Here is a 20,765-nt window from a genome sequence, read left to right on the forward strand (position 1 = left end):
GTGAAATGCTTAAGTAAATGTACTTATTTACTTTCCACCACTGAAATAGGGTAAAAGTTTTAAGGCCAAAAGATGGTGGTGCCATGCATGACCTTCCCAACACCTTCCTCGTTCTGGCCTGTGTCTCTAAGGCCATTAATTGGACTGAAGGATGTGGTTCAGGGTTTTAGGATCATGGTTTGTACAGCCCGTGGAGGGTCATCGGTATCATAGTGTTGACCTCTGCTCTGGCTAGCTCTTTCAGTTCCTTGGCGTCCAGCACCAACAGGCAGCCTGGTCTCTCTGCCCCCGGCTTTACCAAGATGGTCAGCAGCACACCTGGAGACACAGAAACGCATGGTCAGAGAGTGTGTGCCTGTGTAATACGAGCCTGTGTGTCAAACTATGTTTGTCCATGTGTGTGTCTCTGTACACAGTGAAATCCTTAGCAGTGTTGGGCAATATTACTCAGGAGAGTAACATGTTGCTTATTACATATTACTCCTTAAAAAAGTAATAATATTATATTACTTAATACTTGGAATCAAGAGTAATATCTTATATTACATATTGTATTACATATTACTTTTGCCCCCTGCAAAAGAAAAAGAAAAAGAGAGATGTACAACAACACAATCTGTTTAGCCAGCTCTTTTTAGAACTGAATCATATTTTTTGGAATAATAATAAGAGTCACCAATTAGCCAAAAAGGCTATGAAATAAAGCCTGAGTAATATGTACTATTTTTACATAGTAATGGACTGGTATAATATTACTGTTTTGGCAAAGTAATACCTTACACACTCGTTACTGGGTAAATTAATAATATTACAGTAATATATTAAAAGTAACTTGTTGCTGCCCAACACTGATCCTTAGTGTTAATTTAACTCTGAAGAGTGTACAAATGGAACCAAATCGTACTGTGTGACTGTCTCTTACCATCGTCCTCTTCTGTAGCTGCCGGTGTCGGTATGAACAGTGGTTCTGACGGGTAGGAGTTCTCTTCCTGCCACACCCATGTCTCTTTGGTCCGCACATTCAGCTTAACAATCTACAATGACAGGCAACCATGTCAGTACTTGTGTGTGTGTGTGGTTTTTGTTTTTATTTTTAATGACTTTTTACGATTCATTACAAATAGCCGTCTCCTAAAGGCCAGTCCACACCAATGCAACTCCTTGCAACATGCAACTACTCGCAACCATTATCCCCAATGGCAGTTGCAAGGAGTTGCATTGGTGTGACATGGCCTTAAAACTGTTTTGTTGCAAGGAGTTGCGACTAGTTGCATTGGTGCAGTTTGGCCTTTACACATGACTGTGTACTGTATTATTTGTTAGGTCTTCCATTCCTGGCTATAAAGGCCACTCCACACCAATGATTCGCCATGCAACTCCTTGCAACATGCAACTACTTGCAACCACTTGCAACCAGTATCCCCAATGGCAGTTACAAGGAGATGCATTGGTGCGGTTGACCTTAAAACTGTTTTGTTGCAAGGAGTTGTGACTAGTTGCATTGGTGCGGTTTGGCCTTTAAGATAATCACATTTTTATTTGCTTGTGAGAAAGCCATGTTAGGGCAGCTGCCAACTTATTTAGCCAGGAGGTGGACATTTATGAACTGAGATCAAAAAAGTATAATTTGTATACATTTTCCCCTCACAAGAACTAAGTTATGCTAACTTAATTTACTGCAGAGAAATTGAGAAAGATTTCTCCCATTGTAGTTGTAATAATAATCAATCAAATAATAATTTTAATCCGAAATTTCCAGACATTTCCTGCACCCCTTAAAAAACTTAAAATGGCTAAATCCAGTACAAAGATGTATTGGAACGAAGGAAACCACATTGATTTTCCAGGTTATGTTCTTGTATACTATTTATAGTTTTATTTTAATCATTCATAACAAGTCAAGCAGAACCAAGCTATACAATGAACATGCTTGTACCCTGTCTGGTATGAAGTGGTTGAGTCCCAGGCCGTAGGCAAACTGATAGTTCTTGCCATTGCACCGTGAATAGTTGATCTGGGGAAATTCAAAGGCTGAGAGAAAGAGAGAGTCAGTCAGACAGACAGACAGACAGACAGACAGACAGCAAGAGAAACCATGAGATGGAAAGGGAGAGACATTGAAGATTTACGCATACTGTGTCATAATAAGATGCACTGTGTGTGTGTGTGTGTGTGTGTGTGTGTCTCACCCTGTCGGGGTCCAGAGAATAGGACTTCGGGTTCCAGCCAGACTGTTCCATCACTACAGAGAACAGCTGTTGCCGTGGTGTATGGCAGGGAGATCAGATTTTTCCCCTGCTCTTCCTAACACACACACACACACACACACACACACACACACACACACACACACACACACACACACACACACACACACACACACACACACACACACACACACACACACACACACACACAATATATACATTTGAAAACAGCCAGTCACTTTTTTCTTTTTGTTTCTTTTTACACCTTTTTCTCCCCAATTTAGTCATTTTGACAATTAATTCCTCCGCACACTATTTGTTGTATCCTACTGACTCATCTGCCAGTGAGGAGCCCCTACCGGGAGGCCATAGAGCCTTCGTTCTACTCCTCCCGCCAACACTCCCTGCTGACAGGTGCCGCCCCAGCCAGCCTGTACGGTTACGTGCAGTGACAAATATCACCCTCCTCCCCGCCCCGGCTTCCCTCCCCAGAACACGGCCCAATTGTGTTCGTGTAGACGCTCGACAAAGCCAGATGCACCACTGTGGATTCAAACCCACAACCTCTGCAGTGGTGGGCAGGCACTTTACCACTGCGCCACCCGAGCGCCGAGCCATTCACTTTGTACAATATTTGCCTCTGAGATGCAGTGGAGTAGAAGTAAAAGTATTGAAAATTGGAAATACTCCAGTAAAGTAAAAATACCTCACAACTGTATTTAAGTACAGTACTTGAGTAAATGTACTTAGTTACTTTCCACCACTGGTAGTGGTGTGTGGTACCATGTATTACTATCCTCGTATAGGGACCCAAAATCCTCACAAGGATAGGAATATCAATCCAAATTGACCTTATGGATCCCTATGAGGGAACAGGACATTTTTATGGTTACGAAATATTAGGCTTACAGTTAGGGAAAAGATTCTGGTTGGGGTTAGGGATAGGACTTTTGAGGTTAAGATTAGGCTTAGGTTTAAGGGTGGTGTAAAAGAAAAGGGTTAAATAGCTCTATATTCAGTACAGTAATCATTGTTATATAGAGTGTTTGTTCTCCCTGTCTCTCCAGCTCTTTAGTAAACGGAAAATACATATTCAGGTCGGGATACCAATTTCATCCAATCAGGACAGAGAACTCATACAGGATAAACAGTTGAAATAGGAACTGATTAAACAAACAAAACAAAAAAATAAAGAACTGGAACTGGTACACTATAAAATTAAAGCTGATAAATGTTCCAGCTACTGATTGGATATAATTGGCAACCCACCTAAAACGTATTTTCTGTTTGTTAAATAGCTGAAGGGAGGGGTAGTAGAGCTGTAACCTTTTAACAAAAGCTTTTGTTTTCACTATCATCACTTAGACAGCACCTAATAAAATGCAAATGCTTCTGGCCTCTCCATACGAATAACAATACAAGAAGTGTGTGTGTGTGTGTGTGTGTGTGTGTGTGTGTGTGTGTGTGTGTGTGTGTGTGTGTGTGTGTGTGTGTGTGTGTGTGTGTGTGTGTGTGTGTGTGTGTGTGTGTGTGTGTGTGTGTGTGTGTGTGTGTGTGTGTGTGTGTGTGTGTGTGTGTGTGTGTGTGCAACCTGATCTCCAGAGATTACCGTAACATTGCACGGAACGAGTGCACTTCATTCCGTGGATAGCCGCCTCGGAACTCCCGAATTGCGTGCATATGGTACGGCGCTGCCTTTGTGACAAAACCATTTCGGAGGCGCGCAGTCACAGGCGAATTGTCACCCCGTGAAGGACCACCGAGGGAGCTAAGGCGACCGAGTTGCCGTCCTGAACGGTGTGACATTCGCCTGTGCCTACTCAGCGCCGTTTGAGTTATGTACCGATAGGCACAGAATCGTAAATTTTATTGTGCGGACTGCTCTGCTTCCGGGTTTTTCCGTGTTGCGACTGGTTACGCCCACTGTGGGACTCGCCGTACATATGCACGCAATTTGGGAGTTCCGAGGCGACTATCCACGGAATGAAGTGCACTCGTTCCGTGCAATGTTACGGTATTCTCTGGAGATCAGGCTGGTGTGTGCGTGCGTGCGTGCGTGCGTGCGTGCGTGCGTGCGTGCGTGCGTGCGTGCGTGCGTGCGTGCGTGCGTGCGTGCGTGCGTGCGTGCGTGCGTGCGTGCGTGCGTGCGTGCGTGCGTGCGTGCGTGCGTGCGTGCGCGTGTGTGTGCGTGCTTACCCTGTGTATATCCAGAGGCAGAACGTATCGTCTGACCTCAGGTTGTGGGGCTGTCATTGCTGATTTCTTCACTTCTTCCCACTCCTGCTTCAGGTTCGCTAAGTACAAGTAGTTAAACACAAACTCATACCTAGAGAGAGAGAGAGAGACACACACGCACGCACGCACGCACGCACGCACGCACGCACGCACGCACGCACGCACGCACGCACGCACGCACGCACGCACACACACACACACACACACACACACACACACACACACACACACACACACACACAGACAGACAGACAGACAGACAGACAGACAGACAGACAGACAGACAGACAGACAGACAAAGAGAGAGAAAAGGGTTAGTCACTGGAAGTCATTTGCAACTGTTTCATTAGAAAACTACAGGCATACACACTGAGTGGTTAGTATTAATGTAGTTAATTGTGTGTAATACACAATAAACATGAGTGTAGATGTTAAATTAACTCTACAGATTTTGCTGTGTAGTTGCAAGTCTGTCGCTCACTATTTACTTATACATAAATGCATGTGCATGCATGACATATACGCACCCTTTCCATGTGCAGAGGTCAACGACAATGAATCCCTGGTCTTCGTAGGTGTTAATATGGTGGAACAGGTTGAAGGCTGAGGTTCTGAACCTGTGGCTGCTCAGATATTCTGCCGGATCTTTTGTGGCCAGGTGGATCCATGTCTGTAATATATACGATATATATATATGTGTGTGTGTGTGTGTGTGTGTGTGTGTATAAATGTCAGGAACATGCAAGAACAAAGGCACGCGGCACCACACACGCACACACACACACACACACACACACACACACACACACACACACACACACACACACACACACACACACACACACACACACACACACACACACACACACACACACACACACACACACACACACACACACACACACACACACACACACTCCTCTCCTACCCCTATGGTGTCGTTGGACTCAAAGCAGTCCATATAGCTGGTTCCCCTGATGGTCCAGGCAGTCAGGAACTTCAGCAAGTTGATCTTTATTGGCTGCTCCACAAACACAAAGTGGTTCTCTGTCATACCAAAACTACAGACAGACAGACAGACAGACAGACAGACAGACAGACATGCAAACCAAGAGGCGGACACATGTATGACAGACACATTGAAAGAGACAGACAGATTGGTAGAAACACACAGACAAGCAGACAATTAGTTTATCATCCATTTATGAAGTCAGACAAAACGCCTGTAATTCTAAGTGTCTTTGCAGTATTTGTCAGATTCTATGATCCTGATGCACTACAGTACCATGTAGTATTGGTGTCATCATCAACATGATCAGCTCTCATTATCAACATATCCATCTTTTGTCAGAGATAACACACACATGTAGGCTATTACTTGTGATGAAATATGTGTCAAAGATGTGTTGATACAGTGTATATTCTATCTTTTACTAAATGCACTATGTACTATAAATAAAACATTCAATTATTTCTCATTGTTGAGAAATAATCAACCTGTTAAAAAATGTTTATTTTTTATTCCTGACAATCCTTTGTTGAAGGGTTCAGAAATCCTGCTCAGCTCAAAAGTGACCAACATGTATATCAGGGTTTGTAACTCGTACCCAGACTGTTTATGGTGGAGAGTTTGCAATGATCACTAAAACCGGTCTAGTGAGGAAGCTTTAGAATTCATAACGGAATTATGTGAATGTAGGATGTTTTTTTTAGAATTAGCAACCTACCTGTGTATATAGGAGGGTTTGAATCTCTCATTGCTGGGTAGTTGTACCACAACCTGGGCTTTCTCTATGGGATCTGACCTGTCTGGATCACACACACAAGGTAAACAGGGACTCAACATGATCTTGATTTCACAAAGAATAAAGAGACCAACACATAACATTAGACATCATCCAAGACTAGACCCTGTCTAATAAAATGTATATTATCTTTGTTTTTCTTAGATCGTACATGGGCAACTAATATTACTGATATATTATTATTATATATATTACAGCAATAGCTGTTACAATTCCAAACATGCAAACATGACCTGCTTTAATTACTTCAGTCTATATTAGTAGCTTAACACACTCACCGCATTCTCCCCTTTTCAGTCAATGGTGTTTACCGCCAAAGGGGAGAATTCTCCCCTTTTAATTTTTTTTTATTATTCTGTTTTTGAATTCCTAAAATGTTTCTCTAATTTTTTAGTATACATTTATAACCCTAACCCTAACGAATTAATAAATAAAAAAAATTAAAATAAAAAAAAATCCATTCACTTCAATGTTAAAAAATAAACGGACAAATAATTCACATTGTTTCTATAAAAAAAAATTAAAAACCCTGGCAGTGGGTGATTTTATTATGAAAAAACTTTGGCGGTGAATATTAATGACTAGTATTAAAATTCTATTGTCTTTTTTATGTCCAATGTATTTGTATTTAAGTTCATAAAGTTAACATACGTATAACTAAATGCATTTGAAATAAAATAAAAATGTCACTTTTCAGGATTCCAATTAAAAAATAGCAACAAAAAAATTAGTAAATTTCAAAAATAGCAATTTTTTGCTGCTTTTGTGTGACATAGAATGGCGAAAAAAGTTAAAGTACGGAGAGACAGTATATGCAATGTGGCCCTCTGGAGTGAGTGTGGAAATATAGTGGCCCTCTCCATCATCAAAGTTGCCCACCCCTGTCTTAGATTATATTTTCTGATTCACTTCACAAGGCAACATTGCTCACCCTCACATATAACTGATTTGCACAATTATTGATAACAAAATAAATATAAATAATGAGTATAAAGGTGTCACAAGCTTATCAGTAAATAATCATCAATTAATAAACAGCTTAATCACTTAATTGACCCACCTTCCTGGATGGGAGGGATCTTAACTATGTTGTAGGCCAGACTCATGTTCTTCCCAAAGCAGTTGCCGATATTATAGACAGTGCCGTCTGCCTCTATGTGGGGGTGGGCAGTCACCCCGTTCACTGAGATGTAATTACACAGGTCCACCTGTCACAGACACACAGAGTGCATGTGAATGTTGCGTCAGAAAATACAAAATCCTGAAAAGTCCATTATAATTATCATGGAATGGGAATGGAATTTTGTCAGTGGTGGAAATATTACTCACATTTCTTACTTAAGTAAAAGTATCAATGCTGCAATGTAGAAATACTCTGTTACAAGCAAAAGTCCGGAATTCAACATTTACTTGAGTAAAAGTACAAAAGCATTGGTACAAAATTGTTCTTAAAGTACCAAAAGGATTGAGTACTCATAATGCAGAATGTCCCATTTCACATGTTTTCAAATGTATAAAATGTATACAAATCTTTTGAAAATAGCCGATCTACAAGCTCATGCGACGCATTGTGAGCTTGTGGAATGGCTATTTTCAAATGGCTGAAATGTATAGGGCTGAAGTGGTTAATGTATGTTTTGTAATAATACTAAAAATCTACAAAGCAACTAGTAACTAATGTTTTCAAATAATTGTAGTGGAGTAGAAGTAAAATCATTTAAAATTTAAAATACTCCAGTCAAGTGAAAATACATCAAAATGGTACTTGAGTAAATGTACTTAGTTACTTTCCACCACTGCATTTTGTGCATAAGTCAGCTAATAGGTTTCATCACAATGTGCATATACCAATCTGCCAATGTGCTCTCACCTTCTTCAGGGTCTGCAGTGTTTCTGGATCCACCTTGGTGATGAAGTTGGTCTCTGTGACAGCATAAAAGTCTTCACCAACCGGATAGATGTTCACAACGCAGTTGTCGGTCACCTCAATCCCCTTAAAGTAGGTAAAGAATCTACAAACACACGTAGATGCACACAGTCACACACATACAAATGCACAAGGGAGACAGATTTTCTCTACAAAACAGTACCTATTGAGAAACATTAAAGGCATTCTATATTCAATGTTATGTGGTCCGAAATCAAATGTAGTCTCCCTAATCACTAAAGATGTTCATATAAAAAGTCAAAGTAAAAAACTGGTTATTATGTTCCCGATGTCATATGTGTATGAGTTAAATTGGACATAAAAATACATATTAACTGCATAGTTAACCTAACACTTGGTGTACAGTGCCTCATTTTATAAAGTGTCGGTCAAATTGGTTGGCAAACCTTTTTGACCCATCAAAACGGTTACCTACTGCAGTGGTTCTCAACCTTTGGGTCGGGACCCCCAGGGGGGACCCCACATGATGTTTGGGGGGTCCCCATGATGACAGTGAAGTGACAATTTAAGGACTTTAGACCTTTAAGACCTTTAAGACCTTTTTAATACCTAAAAACAATTACCATTACAGCATCAAAAGTAATCAACAAACTGTACTAAGGATATAAGAAAGAGGCAAAACATTTGAAAATAGCCGATCTACAAGCTCACAACGCCTCGTGTTAGATCTGCTATTTTCGCAACATTCATCTACCCAATTCAAATATGATTATTTTTGTGGGGTCACGGCCTGAAAAGGTTGAGAACCACTGACCTACTGCATACAGTGTGTTGGACTATTGTTTGGGGTTTGGGGGCTTACCTGGAAAATATGTTTTTGCATGGGTCTGGGTACGCTGCTGTCCCAAACTCAGTGATGACCAGTCTCTTCTCTGTCATGGCCCGCACATATGCATCAGACTGTAGAAACCTACACACATAGAGCACACACACACACAGACACAGACACACACACACACACACACACACACACACACACACACACACACACACACACACACACACACACACACACACACACACACACACACACACACACACACACACACACACACACACACACACACACACACACACACACACACACACACACACACACACACACACACCATGAATGAATGCCCAGCAGGAAGAAGATCTTGCAATCCAAATTCTGTGGTTAAGCATTATTCTGTTAGAATGCAGCTTGGATCCGTCAACACAGCCAATCCTGCAATGTAACAAACCACTTTATTCCAGAAGGAATTGGAAAAGGAATTTTTGTGGCCAACAGCTACAATGTGCGTGTGCGTGTGTGTGTGTGTGTGTGTGTGTGTGTGGGGGTGTGTGTGTGTGTGTGTGTGTGTGTGTGTGTGTGTGCGTGTGCGTGTGCGTGTGTGTGTGTGTGTGAGAGATTGGTGGTTTTAAACCAGCAACATTCCAGTTCTAGTAAGTTTCTTGTCAGCTAAACAACTTATCCTACCATCGGTAACACAAATCCGCTGGGCATTCACAGAATAGGAAAGAAAGTCTGTGAGAGGCAAGCAATGTGGGGATAGGAGTGTGTGTGTGTGTGTGTGTGTGTGTGTGTGTGTGTGTGTGTGTGTGTGTGTGTGTGTGTGTGTGTGTGTGTGTGTGTGTGTGTGCGTGTGCGTGTGCGTGTGTGTAGTTTTGGAGTTTTGGAGTTTTGGTCTATACACTGTGGCTAAAAAACAACAACCAAACTTTTGAAAATTGTATATTTGATTTGTTTTCACAGCAGGTTATTTCATTTGCAACGTTAAAGTGTTTCACATTCCTTAGAAATAATCTGATGCAGTGGGCAGTGCATTTCTAATGCAATCAGCAAACAATGTATCAATCAAGTCTGGTCTTAGTGATACTGTTGTGCAGACTTGTTCTTTCTTTTGATACTTTCTAGGTGCTGTGCAACAGAATATATGGATGTGCCAGAACACATCACCAGAAAGTGTGTGTCTGTGTCCTGTGAACAGCTACAGGCCCTGCTTGACCGATAGGCATGAAACTTTGCACGCAGACTCCCAGTGGGCAAAGGATTTTTCAAATCTGCCTCATGGTGGTGCTATAGCGCTTCGTGTTTTGGCCTATAACTATTGAACCTTAGGTCGTAACATTATGGAAATTATTAAAATTAATATCCAGTCTCAGGGTGAAGTGTTGACAATTAATTGAAGAATATTCAAGCAGAGAACCATGCATTACGGATCATAGCATCAGACCTCCTGGCCTGTCCTGGGCAGCCCCTCGGGGCAGAAGCCTCCTGAGGTGTCATATTGGACACCTGTTATACAGGTCCCAGAGATGTCCTAAATGGTCATATAAGTTAAGAACGTCCATGTACGTTCATACTAAAACACATTCCGCTGACAGGGTGTAGGAGTCCAACCCATGGGGGGGAGTCAGCTGTTGGAGTGACAGCTGCAGTCAAAGAGCTATGGGGTTCAAATACAATTAAATAGAACAGAAATTATTTGTGAACAGATTGGCATTCTAAAATTTCAGATTCCACTCCGATTGGCTCCCAAAGTTTGAGCTAGGGGCCCGACACAAGTGCTGAATGCAGTTTCCGATCTGCGCCAAATTTTAATCACACATAGAGAGGGCCTCTAAACAACACAGAGCCAAAAGCAATTTCACTTCCACCAATAGGGGGCACCGCAAATGTTACAAATGTCACTGTTTGTTGCACAAAATTAAGTGGTCAAATGGTCTTGTGAGTCATGTGATAATGACTGTCAAACAGGGTTTTAATATCCCATTCTGTTTACCTGTAATAGGCTCTATGCACAGCAGCCATATTGTGAAGACATTCACAGGTGTTACCAATGATACTAATGAAGGCTCTGTTCCATTCTGGTCAAACAGAGTCAGGGTGCTGATATTGTGCATGTTGGCTCACTGGAAACACTCTGCTACACCAGTGGGTCTAACATTTGGGTCCAGGGACCCTCGTGGTTCCTTAAGGGGTTTCCAAATGGCCCCTTACAGGTGTGTAACTCTGAGAGTGTACAAAAGAACCAATTGGACCCGTAAGGGTGCACACCGAGCACACGCATGCACACACACGTATGCACACGTTTCATTTGTACACTCTCAGAGTTATGGTGGTCGTGGAAATTGAAAAATCTGAGAACCACTGTGCTACACTAAATGGAACAGAGCCTTCATTAGTATCATTGGTAACACCTGTGAAGGAAGTGATAATATGGCTGCTGTGCATAGAGCCTATAGATGGGTTTCCGCGCGACGTCATCACAGAGCAGAGTGTGCAATCTGCGCATGCGGGAGGTAGAACGACCCGGAAGTGCCATTCACTCTATTGTTATTTTCGGGATTTAGATAGGCATAATGCTGCTATTATAGGCATAATAGGCATAATGCTGCTATTATATACAGACAGATCCAACTTCCGACAAATCATTTTTATTGAGTAAAGAAGATATTACAAACTGCATCATTTAATCTACTTTCATTAAACCCGGTGAAGACCATTTATTTTATCAATGTACTTTGGCCAGAGCTGCTGCGGGTAATAGCGCCCTCTACAGGCTCTTCCCTCCACTGCGCGCGCATCATCCTCTCTTGTTTACAAACGGGAAACCCATCTATAGACTTCAAAGATTTGTGGCCGGGACCGATTTTGTGACCTATGTGTAGACTTTTACTTTCTCATAGTTTTGTTTAATTACAATAATTAATAATTAACCCTATGTTCCATGTTGTTATGGTCTAATTACACACAGAATCCCACATAATGGGGAAACTATGTTTTAAAGAAACTTTCAAACTGCATTCAGTAGTGAGCGGTGTGCTTACCTCCTGTAGTAGGTCACATGGCCGTCCTTCAGGTCAAACTTGTGTATAAGAGCCTGTCCATCAAACACGTGGTTTAATGGTTCTGAGCCTATCTCAAAGAGACCCGGCCCCATCCGCAGCACACTGCCTCCAAGCCATGACGGTATAGTACCTACACAATAAACACACACAAACAAAACAATGTAAACATAACCTGTTTTGAGAGCATTTTGAGTATGTAAACATTTATAAAAATGTGAAGAGAAGAAAAGTGCAAGGCACTCAGAGATTTTTACTTCCTCGCAATAAAAGTATCAATAGGCCTACTGCAATGTAAAAGTCCGGAATTCTAAATTTACTTGAGTAAAAGTACAAAAGTATTGGTATGAAAATGTACTTAAAGTACCAAAAGTTTAAAGTACTCATTATGCAGAATGTCCCATTTCACAAGTTTTCAAATGTACGAAAAGTATTTAAATCTTTTGAAAATAGCAGATCTACAAGCTCACAATGTGTCGCATCCCGACGCATTGTGAGCTTGTAGATCGGCTATTTTCAAATGGCCAAAATGCATATAGGGCTGAAGTGGTTAATGTATGTTTTGTGATAATAATCAAAATCTACAAAGTAACTATAATACCTAAAGTTTTCAAATAACTGTAGTTAAACTGTAGAGTAAAAAGTACAATATTTGCCTCCGAGATGTAGTGGAGTAGAAGTAGAAGTACTGAAAAATGGAAATACTCCAGTAAAGTAAAAAATACCTCAAAATTGTACTTAAGTACACTACAGTAAAACAATAGTAAATGTACTTTATTTACTTTCCACCACTGCCAGTGCCTACACATTTAATCGGCAGCCATTGGTAGAACCGTCACACACACGTTGTTGCCTACCAGTGACTTCAGCAGATATGGGTTCGTTCAGCTCCTCCACCGTCTCGAATATCTTCCTGTAGCCCCCAGCGGGATGCTCTATCCTGGACACACAGAATGCATGGGGTCAGTTTTTATCTCACGACCGGGACGACCCCATGATGATGACATCCTCACCTCTGAAGGTGTTTCGGAGAACTTTAGAATTCTTTTGACAAGTTTTTGAAAATGTTCACCTATAATAATGACATGCCCAAAATACGGATTACATTGTAACTAGTGGGACTATGTGTCAAAGTCAATCTATTTGAGGGTCTGTGATATCAACAGTTTTTGGGGATCCCTCTCTACCTAATGTCAACTCCCCAAACTGTTTCATGTCAAGGACACCCAAATGGACACGTATTAGCCCGTGGACCCCCATTTGAAAAGATATGCCAGGGACCCCATAAGAGAAGATTTGTACAGCTCTAGCAGTGATTCTCAACCATTTTTATTCAAGGACCCCCAGTTTGACATGCATTAGGCTATGTACGGACCCCTATATTTCTATCTCTGGGAGCCCAATTTATGTTGTAAAATCAATGTTGATTTAACTCTGAGAGTGTACAAATGGAATGTGGGTCCATTTGGTTCCATTTGTACACTCTCAGAGTTACAGACCCATAAGGGTCCATTTGGTTCCTAACTATCTATCATTTAGCTGGGGACCCCCTGGAACTCCCTCAAGGACCCCTGGGGGTCCCTGCACCCCACTTTGAGAACCACTGTTCTAGCAGTTACAAAACAACAACATCAACAACAACATGTAGAAGACAGAATGTGCTAATGATTAAAAAAAGAAAGAAAAAAGAAACAACTGGAAAAAGGACCGTTATATCTTCATCCAAACTGGCTCTAATCCTGGCATTTATCTAGAAACATCTAGAATAATCCATGGGAAGGAATACTGCGGTACATTTCTGTGTCTGAGTTTTCTCCTGTTTTTTAGTTTTAGAAGAAAATGCTGAAGTAGCTCTTTGCTTTTACTGGCAATGTTGATGGAAAGGAAAAAAGGCAAAAGTTACTCACCGACTGACCATCTTGCTTCCCCAAAAAGATGCACGCCACACACACCCTCTACATTCACAAATAATAACTTGTGAGAGTAACAAACAAACACACACTGAGCAGCTGACTGTTTGGTATTGGTGTTGTTCTCAGACCACAGTGTAGTTTCCTGTGCAGAGAGATGGAAGCTAAAGTCCCCCTGTTCTCGTCACCTCCCCCTCTCTCTCCTCCTCCTTTTCTGTTGCCTCTCAATGTCTCTCTCCCTCCCCAGTGTTATTCTAAACTCTCCACTCCTTGTGCTCCCCTTTTCTGTCATTTATCACTTTCACCATTTCTGTCTTTGGGCTGTCCATCTCCTCTCCTTTAGTTTCTCACTTCATCATCATCCATCTTTTATGCCCTCTACCTACTTTCCCTCACTCTCCTTTTCCCCAACACGTCCTCTCCACCCAGCCTTCTCCTCTTTCTTTCTTTCCATCTATCCATCTCCTCCCTCCCTTTCCCATATCCAACTGTATGTTTTCCTGTCCATTGACCCCCACTTTCTCCTTCCCCTTGCTCCCTCTCTCTCTCCTCCCCTTTCTGGTCCTGTTAGCCCGTTAGAACAGCCTGTCTTTTGTCTCCTCTCCTTTCAGTCGTCTGGCCCTTGGCTACCTCCACAATGTTTTCCAGGCCCTGAACAAGGTACTTGCTAACCTGGACACACACGCACGCACGCACACACACACACACACACACACACACACACACACACACACACACACACACACACACACACACACACACACACACACACAACACAAACACACACACACACGCACACGCACACACGCACACACGCACACACACACACATACATATGCAGAGATGCACGCACGTAACACTTAGGTCATGCTAGTAAAGTTGCCAGTGCAGTGTGTATGCTGTATGTATGGTATGTGGAGGGAGACTCTAGTCAGAGCCCACAGCCCAAAGACTAGCTAATCAGTTCCAGACAGACAAACCCCAACAATCCACTTTAATTGGCCAGCAACGAGAGAGAGAGAGAGAGAGAGAGAGAGAGAGAGAGAGAGAGAGAGAGAGAGAGAGAGAGAGAGAGAGAGAGAGAGAGAGAGAGAGAGAGAGAGAGAGAGAGAAAACCTGGACAGACACACACACACACACACACACACACACAGGGGGGGGGGGGGGGAGAGATTAATCATTAATGACACGTATTGTCTTCTGTGATCTATAGATAAATGGACGCATGAACAGAATGATGAATGGATGAAAGCACAAGGGTCCTGCAGATGAATGTTTTATTAATAAAGTTTAGGCAGAACCGTAATGTATCATTCTAGGCCCTGTTGCTGGGAACTTTCACTGCATATAGCAGGGCTAACTGCAGGATATCCTGCCACATAATAACCCCCATTCTGACCTCCTTGCATTGGCTCCCATGTAAATATTAGAACCCATATGTGCACAGAAGGACTCTGAGATCCTCATCCTATCTTGTGCCTCTCCACAAGATTAAAGACTAAGGGTGATTGAGCTTGGCTAGTTTTGCCCCAAGGCTATGCAATAATGTTTCTTTAGACCTAAGGTCTGTGACCTTAGTGGACATTTTTGAAAGACTGTTAAAGACTCACCTGTTCAAACAGGCTTTTACATAGCCAGGCATGCAAACAGCCCAGAGGTGAAAAAGGTGACAACATGTTGTTTTCTTTCGGGTCAGGTGTCACACAATTGCCCTATTTGGGTTCAAAAAGGTGACTGTAGCTGAAAAGTGACACTTTTGCATGTCTGCATAGCTGCTGTGATTACATCTGTTTGTGCTGTGACATGTCCTGTACTGTGATGATGTCCAGTGTTTATGATTCTCTTCTCTTCATTTCACCCACTCTTTTTAAGCCTGTAAACTTGTGACAAAAAAGTGACATTGAAGTTGAGGTTGAACTTGAAGTTACTTTGGGTAAAATATGTAAACATGTGTGGCGTGGGGGGTGAACTTTGGTTGGGAAGCCAGGGTCTTCTTGCAGAGAATATGGCCAGCACATGAATCGAATTGACCTTCTCTCACCCTTTCACAGTCAGAGGTTGGCTCCAGAGAGTGGCTGAAGTGAAAGACGCCACAAATCTGGTTCTAGTGCATGGGTCTCACCTTCAAAACCTTATAAAGAGAGAGCTACTTTTGGATTTACGTTAGTTATTTACACATTCAATTTAGGCATCTATTGTTAATTATGACTACGGATATGCTCTAAAAGTGTATAGAAACATATTTTTCATTCAGTCTTTAATGCGGTAATTGTAACATAGGTTCGTCCAATCACAAAGATAAGAGTGATGACGGTTACTCTCTGCACATGCTCAGTAGGATTCTCTCTTTGTCTGAGGAAAATAAATGCAATCATTTCACCTTTTAAAAAAAATATTTTTACAAAAGAAAATAAAAAGATTTGGAGTTATCAAAGTAGTTTTTTACAGACCCAGTATTTTTTTCTTCTGTTGTGTAAAGTTTTGATGCCTAGTATGCATTTTAAATTTGATCTCTAAGTTGCTGTTAAAAACAAAAATAGCGTAAGAAAGAATGACTTAAATAACAACATAACTTGACCCCCATTTGGCCACATGCCCACATGTAAGCATCCTGTTTGTGATGACATACTGTGAGCTACTGTTCTGTTCTGTTAGACAATTATCGTATGTCACTACATTTTAATGACTGAAATAGGCTGTATCTATCATCTATCTATTCATTCAGGGTATCTTTGTCTGTGCGTCTGTCTGTGTGTCCGACACCGTACGGCCGAAAGGCCTCAGACTTGGCGTGTGTCCCATAAGGCCCGGGGGTTCAGTGTGCCAGTGCAGAGTGGCAATCAGACCAAAAGTTTCCAAGAACCGAAAAACCACAAATATCTATATCTGTGGCTGTGTGTTTGGCAGGAGTGTAGGCAGACATGTGCACAGATAGGGCCCAAGGGGGGCTTGAGCCCCTGCCCTTTTGCCCTCATTAGAAAGAGAGAGAGATGAACTCATTCACCCTCACCCTTGGTTCTGTTGGAGAGGTTAAGGATCCAACCTACCAAACTAGGGTCAACACCAAAGTAGTTATATCAGTTTTAAGATTTACTGACCAAGGTGTTTGAATAATAAGTCAAGGAAGGAGGCAGTAGCATCCTGTACGCCAAGCCCTATGTCAACTGAAACGGATCAAGAAGAGTGTCGAGGTTCTTGTTTCATCAGTTTCTCAAAGGACTTCAGGGAGGACAGGGTCACTGACCTGCAGACATTCAGGGGTGGTTGTTTTCTCCCTGTGTGTGTGTGTGTGTGTGTGTGTGTGTGTGTGTGTGTGTGTGTGTGTGTGTGTGTGTGTGTGTGTGTGTGTGTGTGTGTGTGTGTGTGTGTGTGTGTGAATGACCTTTACTGATCCAAAGGGAAATTCTGTCGCTGAAGACAACACAGCAGTTAAGATACAGGTTTATATGGGCAAGTAAACGGTACTGTAGATACCGCATCAATCAGGGTAATCTGGGAAAGGGTCTGCTTTCTGTCACTAAAACCACAAATGTACAGCAGCATTTAGTTTATGCACCACATATCTGGAACAAACTCCCAGAAAACTGCTGCGTCTCTTATTTCTTTTAAAACACAACTAAAGGCCTTTCTGTGTGCCATTGCCTTCGAGTTACTTTTTTCCTTCTCTTCTGCACTGTACTTGTATGTGTTAGTTTTTACTTCTTTTGTTTTAAGCATCCTAATGTCGTTGTTTCCTTTGCTTGATGTTCTATGTAAAGCACATTGAATTGCCTTGTTGAAATGTGCTATACAAATAAAATTGCCTGGCCGAATGATTTTATTTTGCAGTTATTTCCTGGCACATTTAAACACTAGAAAGGGGTGCTCAGTGGAGCGCAAATCTCTGCTAGGAGACACATCCCAATAATACTTAGTTCTGTGACACAATGTCAAAGGGTCTATCGCTCTCTCCATTTATTTTATATACAGTATATACTGTATCTATATTCAAATCAGTGTTCTTTCTCCCAACAATGATCAATCTATACAGTATACCATAGAATAGAAGATCATCATGAGTGGTATCCGACATGCAGCTAAATGGCCAACAAAAGAGATGAGGCATTAATAATAAAAACGACTTTACTTTAGACTATTTCCCAAGATTGTTGCATAGAGTATACATCATATTCATTGTACAATCATCCAATGAATAGCTAAGAAAACACGGACCCATTAAGGGCTAACATGCTGCGCCACATGCACACACACAGTACACAGTCCATCTGAAGAACAGAGGTACATGCATCAGAGAACTAATACTTCATAAAGCTCAAAATAAATAGAAAAATAATAGCCTGGTACATTTCTTCAGCAAACACCGTCATAATATTATGGGATTTTTTTTCTTTTTGTAATGGCATATTGGTTAACCAATTAACCTGTTGGCATTCTTCACTATGGCTTATTATGGTCCAAATCCTCTTTCATTAGAACAAACTTGCTTGGTGCGCATCTTTTGAGGTAGACAATACAATAGGATAATAAAGATGATAATTGACAGGTGCCTGGTAAAGAAACACGTCAGATTAAAACAAACAAAAAGTTATAGTATCAATTTCTTGTGTGTATTCATGTAAAACGCACACAAGTGTAAGCATGCTGGTCATTCATATAGTGCAACAATGAACTAACGGCAGTGGTTCTCAACCTTTTCTGGATTAAGGCCCACTTGAAAATATAATATAATTGATTATATAACAATATTTAATAATCTTTAAATTATTAAAGGACGACTTCACCCATTTTCAACCCATCTTCATATAATAGGTCCTCACTAATCCTCAGAACATGGTAACATTTTTGTCTACTTCGTCTGTGTCTCAGAGGATGGCTGTGGACAGTTCAGAAACCCGCCTACCAGTGACATCATCAATGGGGAATCCAAGCTACTAGAAACTGCAGGCTATCTATTCCTGGAAAGTTAGCATGCTATAATGGAGGCCATTGTTCTCACGTTAATACAAATCTTAAATCTTGTTCGAAAAAAAAAATCTGCCAAATAATGATGTCACTGGTAGTTTTTTTTTTAAAGTGTCCACAGCCCTACTGGAGACACAGACCAGGTACAAAAAAAAAGGGTACCATTTTATCATGACTATTAGTGAGGATGAAGATAGGTTGAAAATGGGTGAAGTCGTCCTTTAAGATTTTTGCCAATTAGGGGGCCCACTTGCAATACCCTCGCAGTCCACAGGTCGAGAAGCACTGAACTACTGTAAGCGGGGTTATGTGATCAAGACAACAGAAACACAAACTGAAAGGGGGGACTGAGACTGAGAAAACTGAAGAGTCTAGGTCTGAATAGGCCACAAGACATAAACCACATCCCATTAAAACCGATACACAAGAAAATCTGGAGTTTTAATTGAACCGAAAGAGTAAAATGTCTACCCAACAGTTAAAAAATTGCACTGAAACGTTTGGCGTACAGAGATGACGCAATGGTGTGTAAATGGTGTAAAACTAATATTTTCAAAAGAAGAAAAAGTTCAGTGCCAAATGTGAAACAGATGCTCTGGTCTAGAGTGAGCACCGTCTAAGAAAATAAATTAAATGCAAAACAAAAATGTAAAAAAATTGTTTAGTAAACATGTAAAGCAAGTAATGATAGTCTAGCATGGCTCCCAATATAATTTATCTAATTAAAGAAAGCTATCATCAAATCTTTCCCAGTGATACCTTTAAAATCCTATCCCAAACATCGTGCGAACACACATGGCAACACATACCGACGTGCTACACAGTAAAATCCTCAGTGATCATTTATCCATTTGTAACTCTGAATGTACAAATGTAACCATTTTGTTAGATTCTAATTAACACTGAAGAATGTACTGTGTTGCAAGGATATAAATGAGAAAATGGTGGTTGTGAGAAACATACTGTAAATGTGGATCCCAGAGAACACGTGTGCATAGACACTGTTAGTAAAAACAATGATTTCACAATATGACAATATCATACAAATACACCTGAGAGAATCCAATACAGGTGGCTGTAAATGATGGGAGCTGAACTGTGGTCACAAACTGCTCTAACCACATGCTGACACATAACCCCCCCACCTCAACACACACACACACACACAATGTAAGTATCCCATCCAAATTCACACAGTGTTAAATTTAGCACCTCCCCGTTATACAGCAGCTGCATATTTGTATAACGTAAAAAGAATAATAAATCAGTCTACTGTCTCAGACGTGGGCTGTGTGGATAGCTCGAACGTTTTCCTGCTGATGACATCAGCATGAATTTCAACCTTTAATTTTTTTATCCACGCAACAACCGTGGCTACCATTTCAGGAAGAGAAAGGCTTTAGTTAGCTTGATTTCCCCGCCTTTGCGTAAACAAGCAATTACATTTTTTCCTTCATAAAGTCCGCCAACTGACTGATTTCTCAAACTTACTGTAACACATGCAATCAACAGTGACACGTCTGCAATAGTTCCACCTGTATAGGGCATAGCATTGGCCATTCCATCGTTCCAGACCCCCTTCATTTTTCCCATAGAGATTTCCAAAAATATTTATATCAATTATTTCAAGCCTAGAATCAAGCCATCCAGGATCCTGGTGAATCATGACCATAAAACATTTTATTCTGTGAAAAAAGTTTTGTTTTATATTTAATTATATGATATACTATATTTAATAAATACCTTTTGTTTTGCGGTTTTCAATAATTTATTTTCACACAATGATTGATATACATATTTTTGGAAATCTCTATGGGAAAAATGAATGGGGTTTGGAACGATGATGGAACCAGAAAATGGCCGC

At 41.1% G+C, this 20,765-nt stretch overlaps 1 protein-coding gene across 1 annotated transcript; it reads right to left on the reverse strand.

Moving 5' to 3' along the window:
* Positions 1-14,326, reverse strand: LOC308087600 (all-trans-retinyl ester 13-cis isomerohydrolase-like). The gene is made up of 14 exons (XM_080431568.1): positions 13,937-14,326; positions 12,887-12,969; positions 12,012-12,162; positions 8,998-9,105; positions 8,118-8,259; positions 7,308-7,455; positions 6,170-6,251; positions 5,371-5,503; positions 4,970-5,112; positions 4,404-4,533; positions 2,190-2,304; positions 1,937-2,031; positions 923-1,034; positions 1-318 (listed from the first exon to the last, which is right to left on the reverse strand). Exons 1-14 carry the CDS (start codon positions 13,945-13,947, stop codon positions 173-175), a joined length of 1,599 nt encoding a protein of 532 aa, XP_080287694.1. The 5' UTR covers positions 13,948-14,326; the 3' UTR covers positions 1-172.
* Between the last annotated feature and the right edge of the window lie 6,439 nt (positions 14,327-20,765).

This window comes from Gymnoscopelus braueri (genome assembly GCF_963280865.1).
Source record: "Gymnoscopelus braueri genome assembly, chromosome: 6".
Lineage (NCBI taxonomy): Eukaryota > Metazoa > Chordata > Actinopteri > Myctophiformes > Myctophidae > Gymnoscopelus > Gymnoscopelus braueri.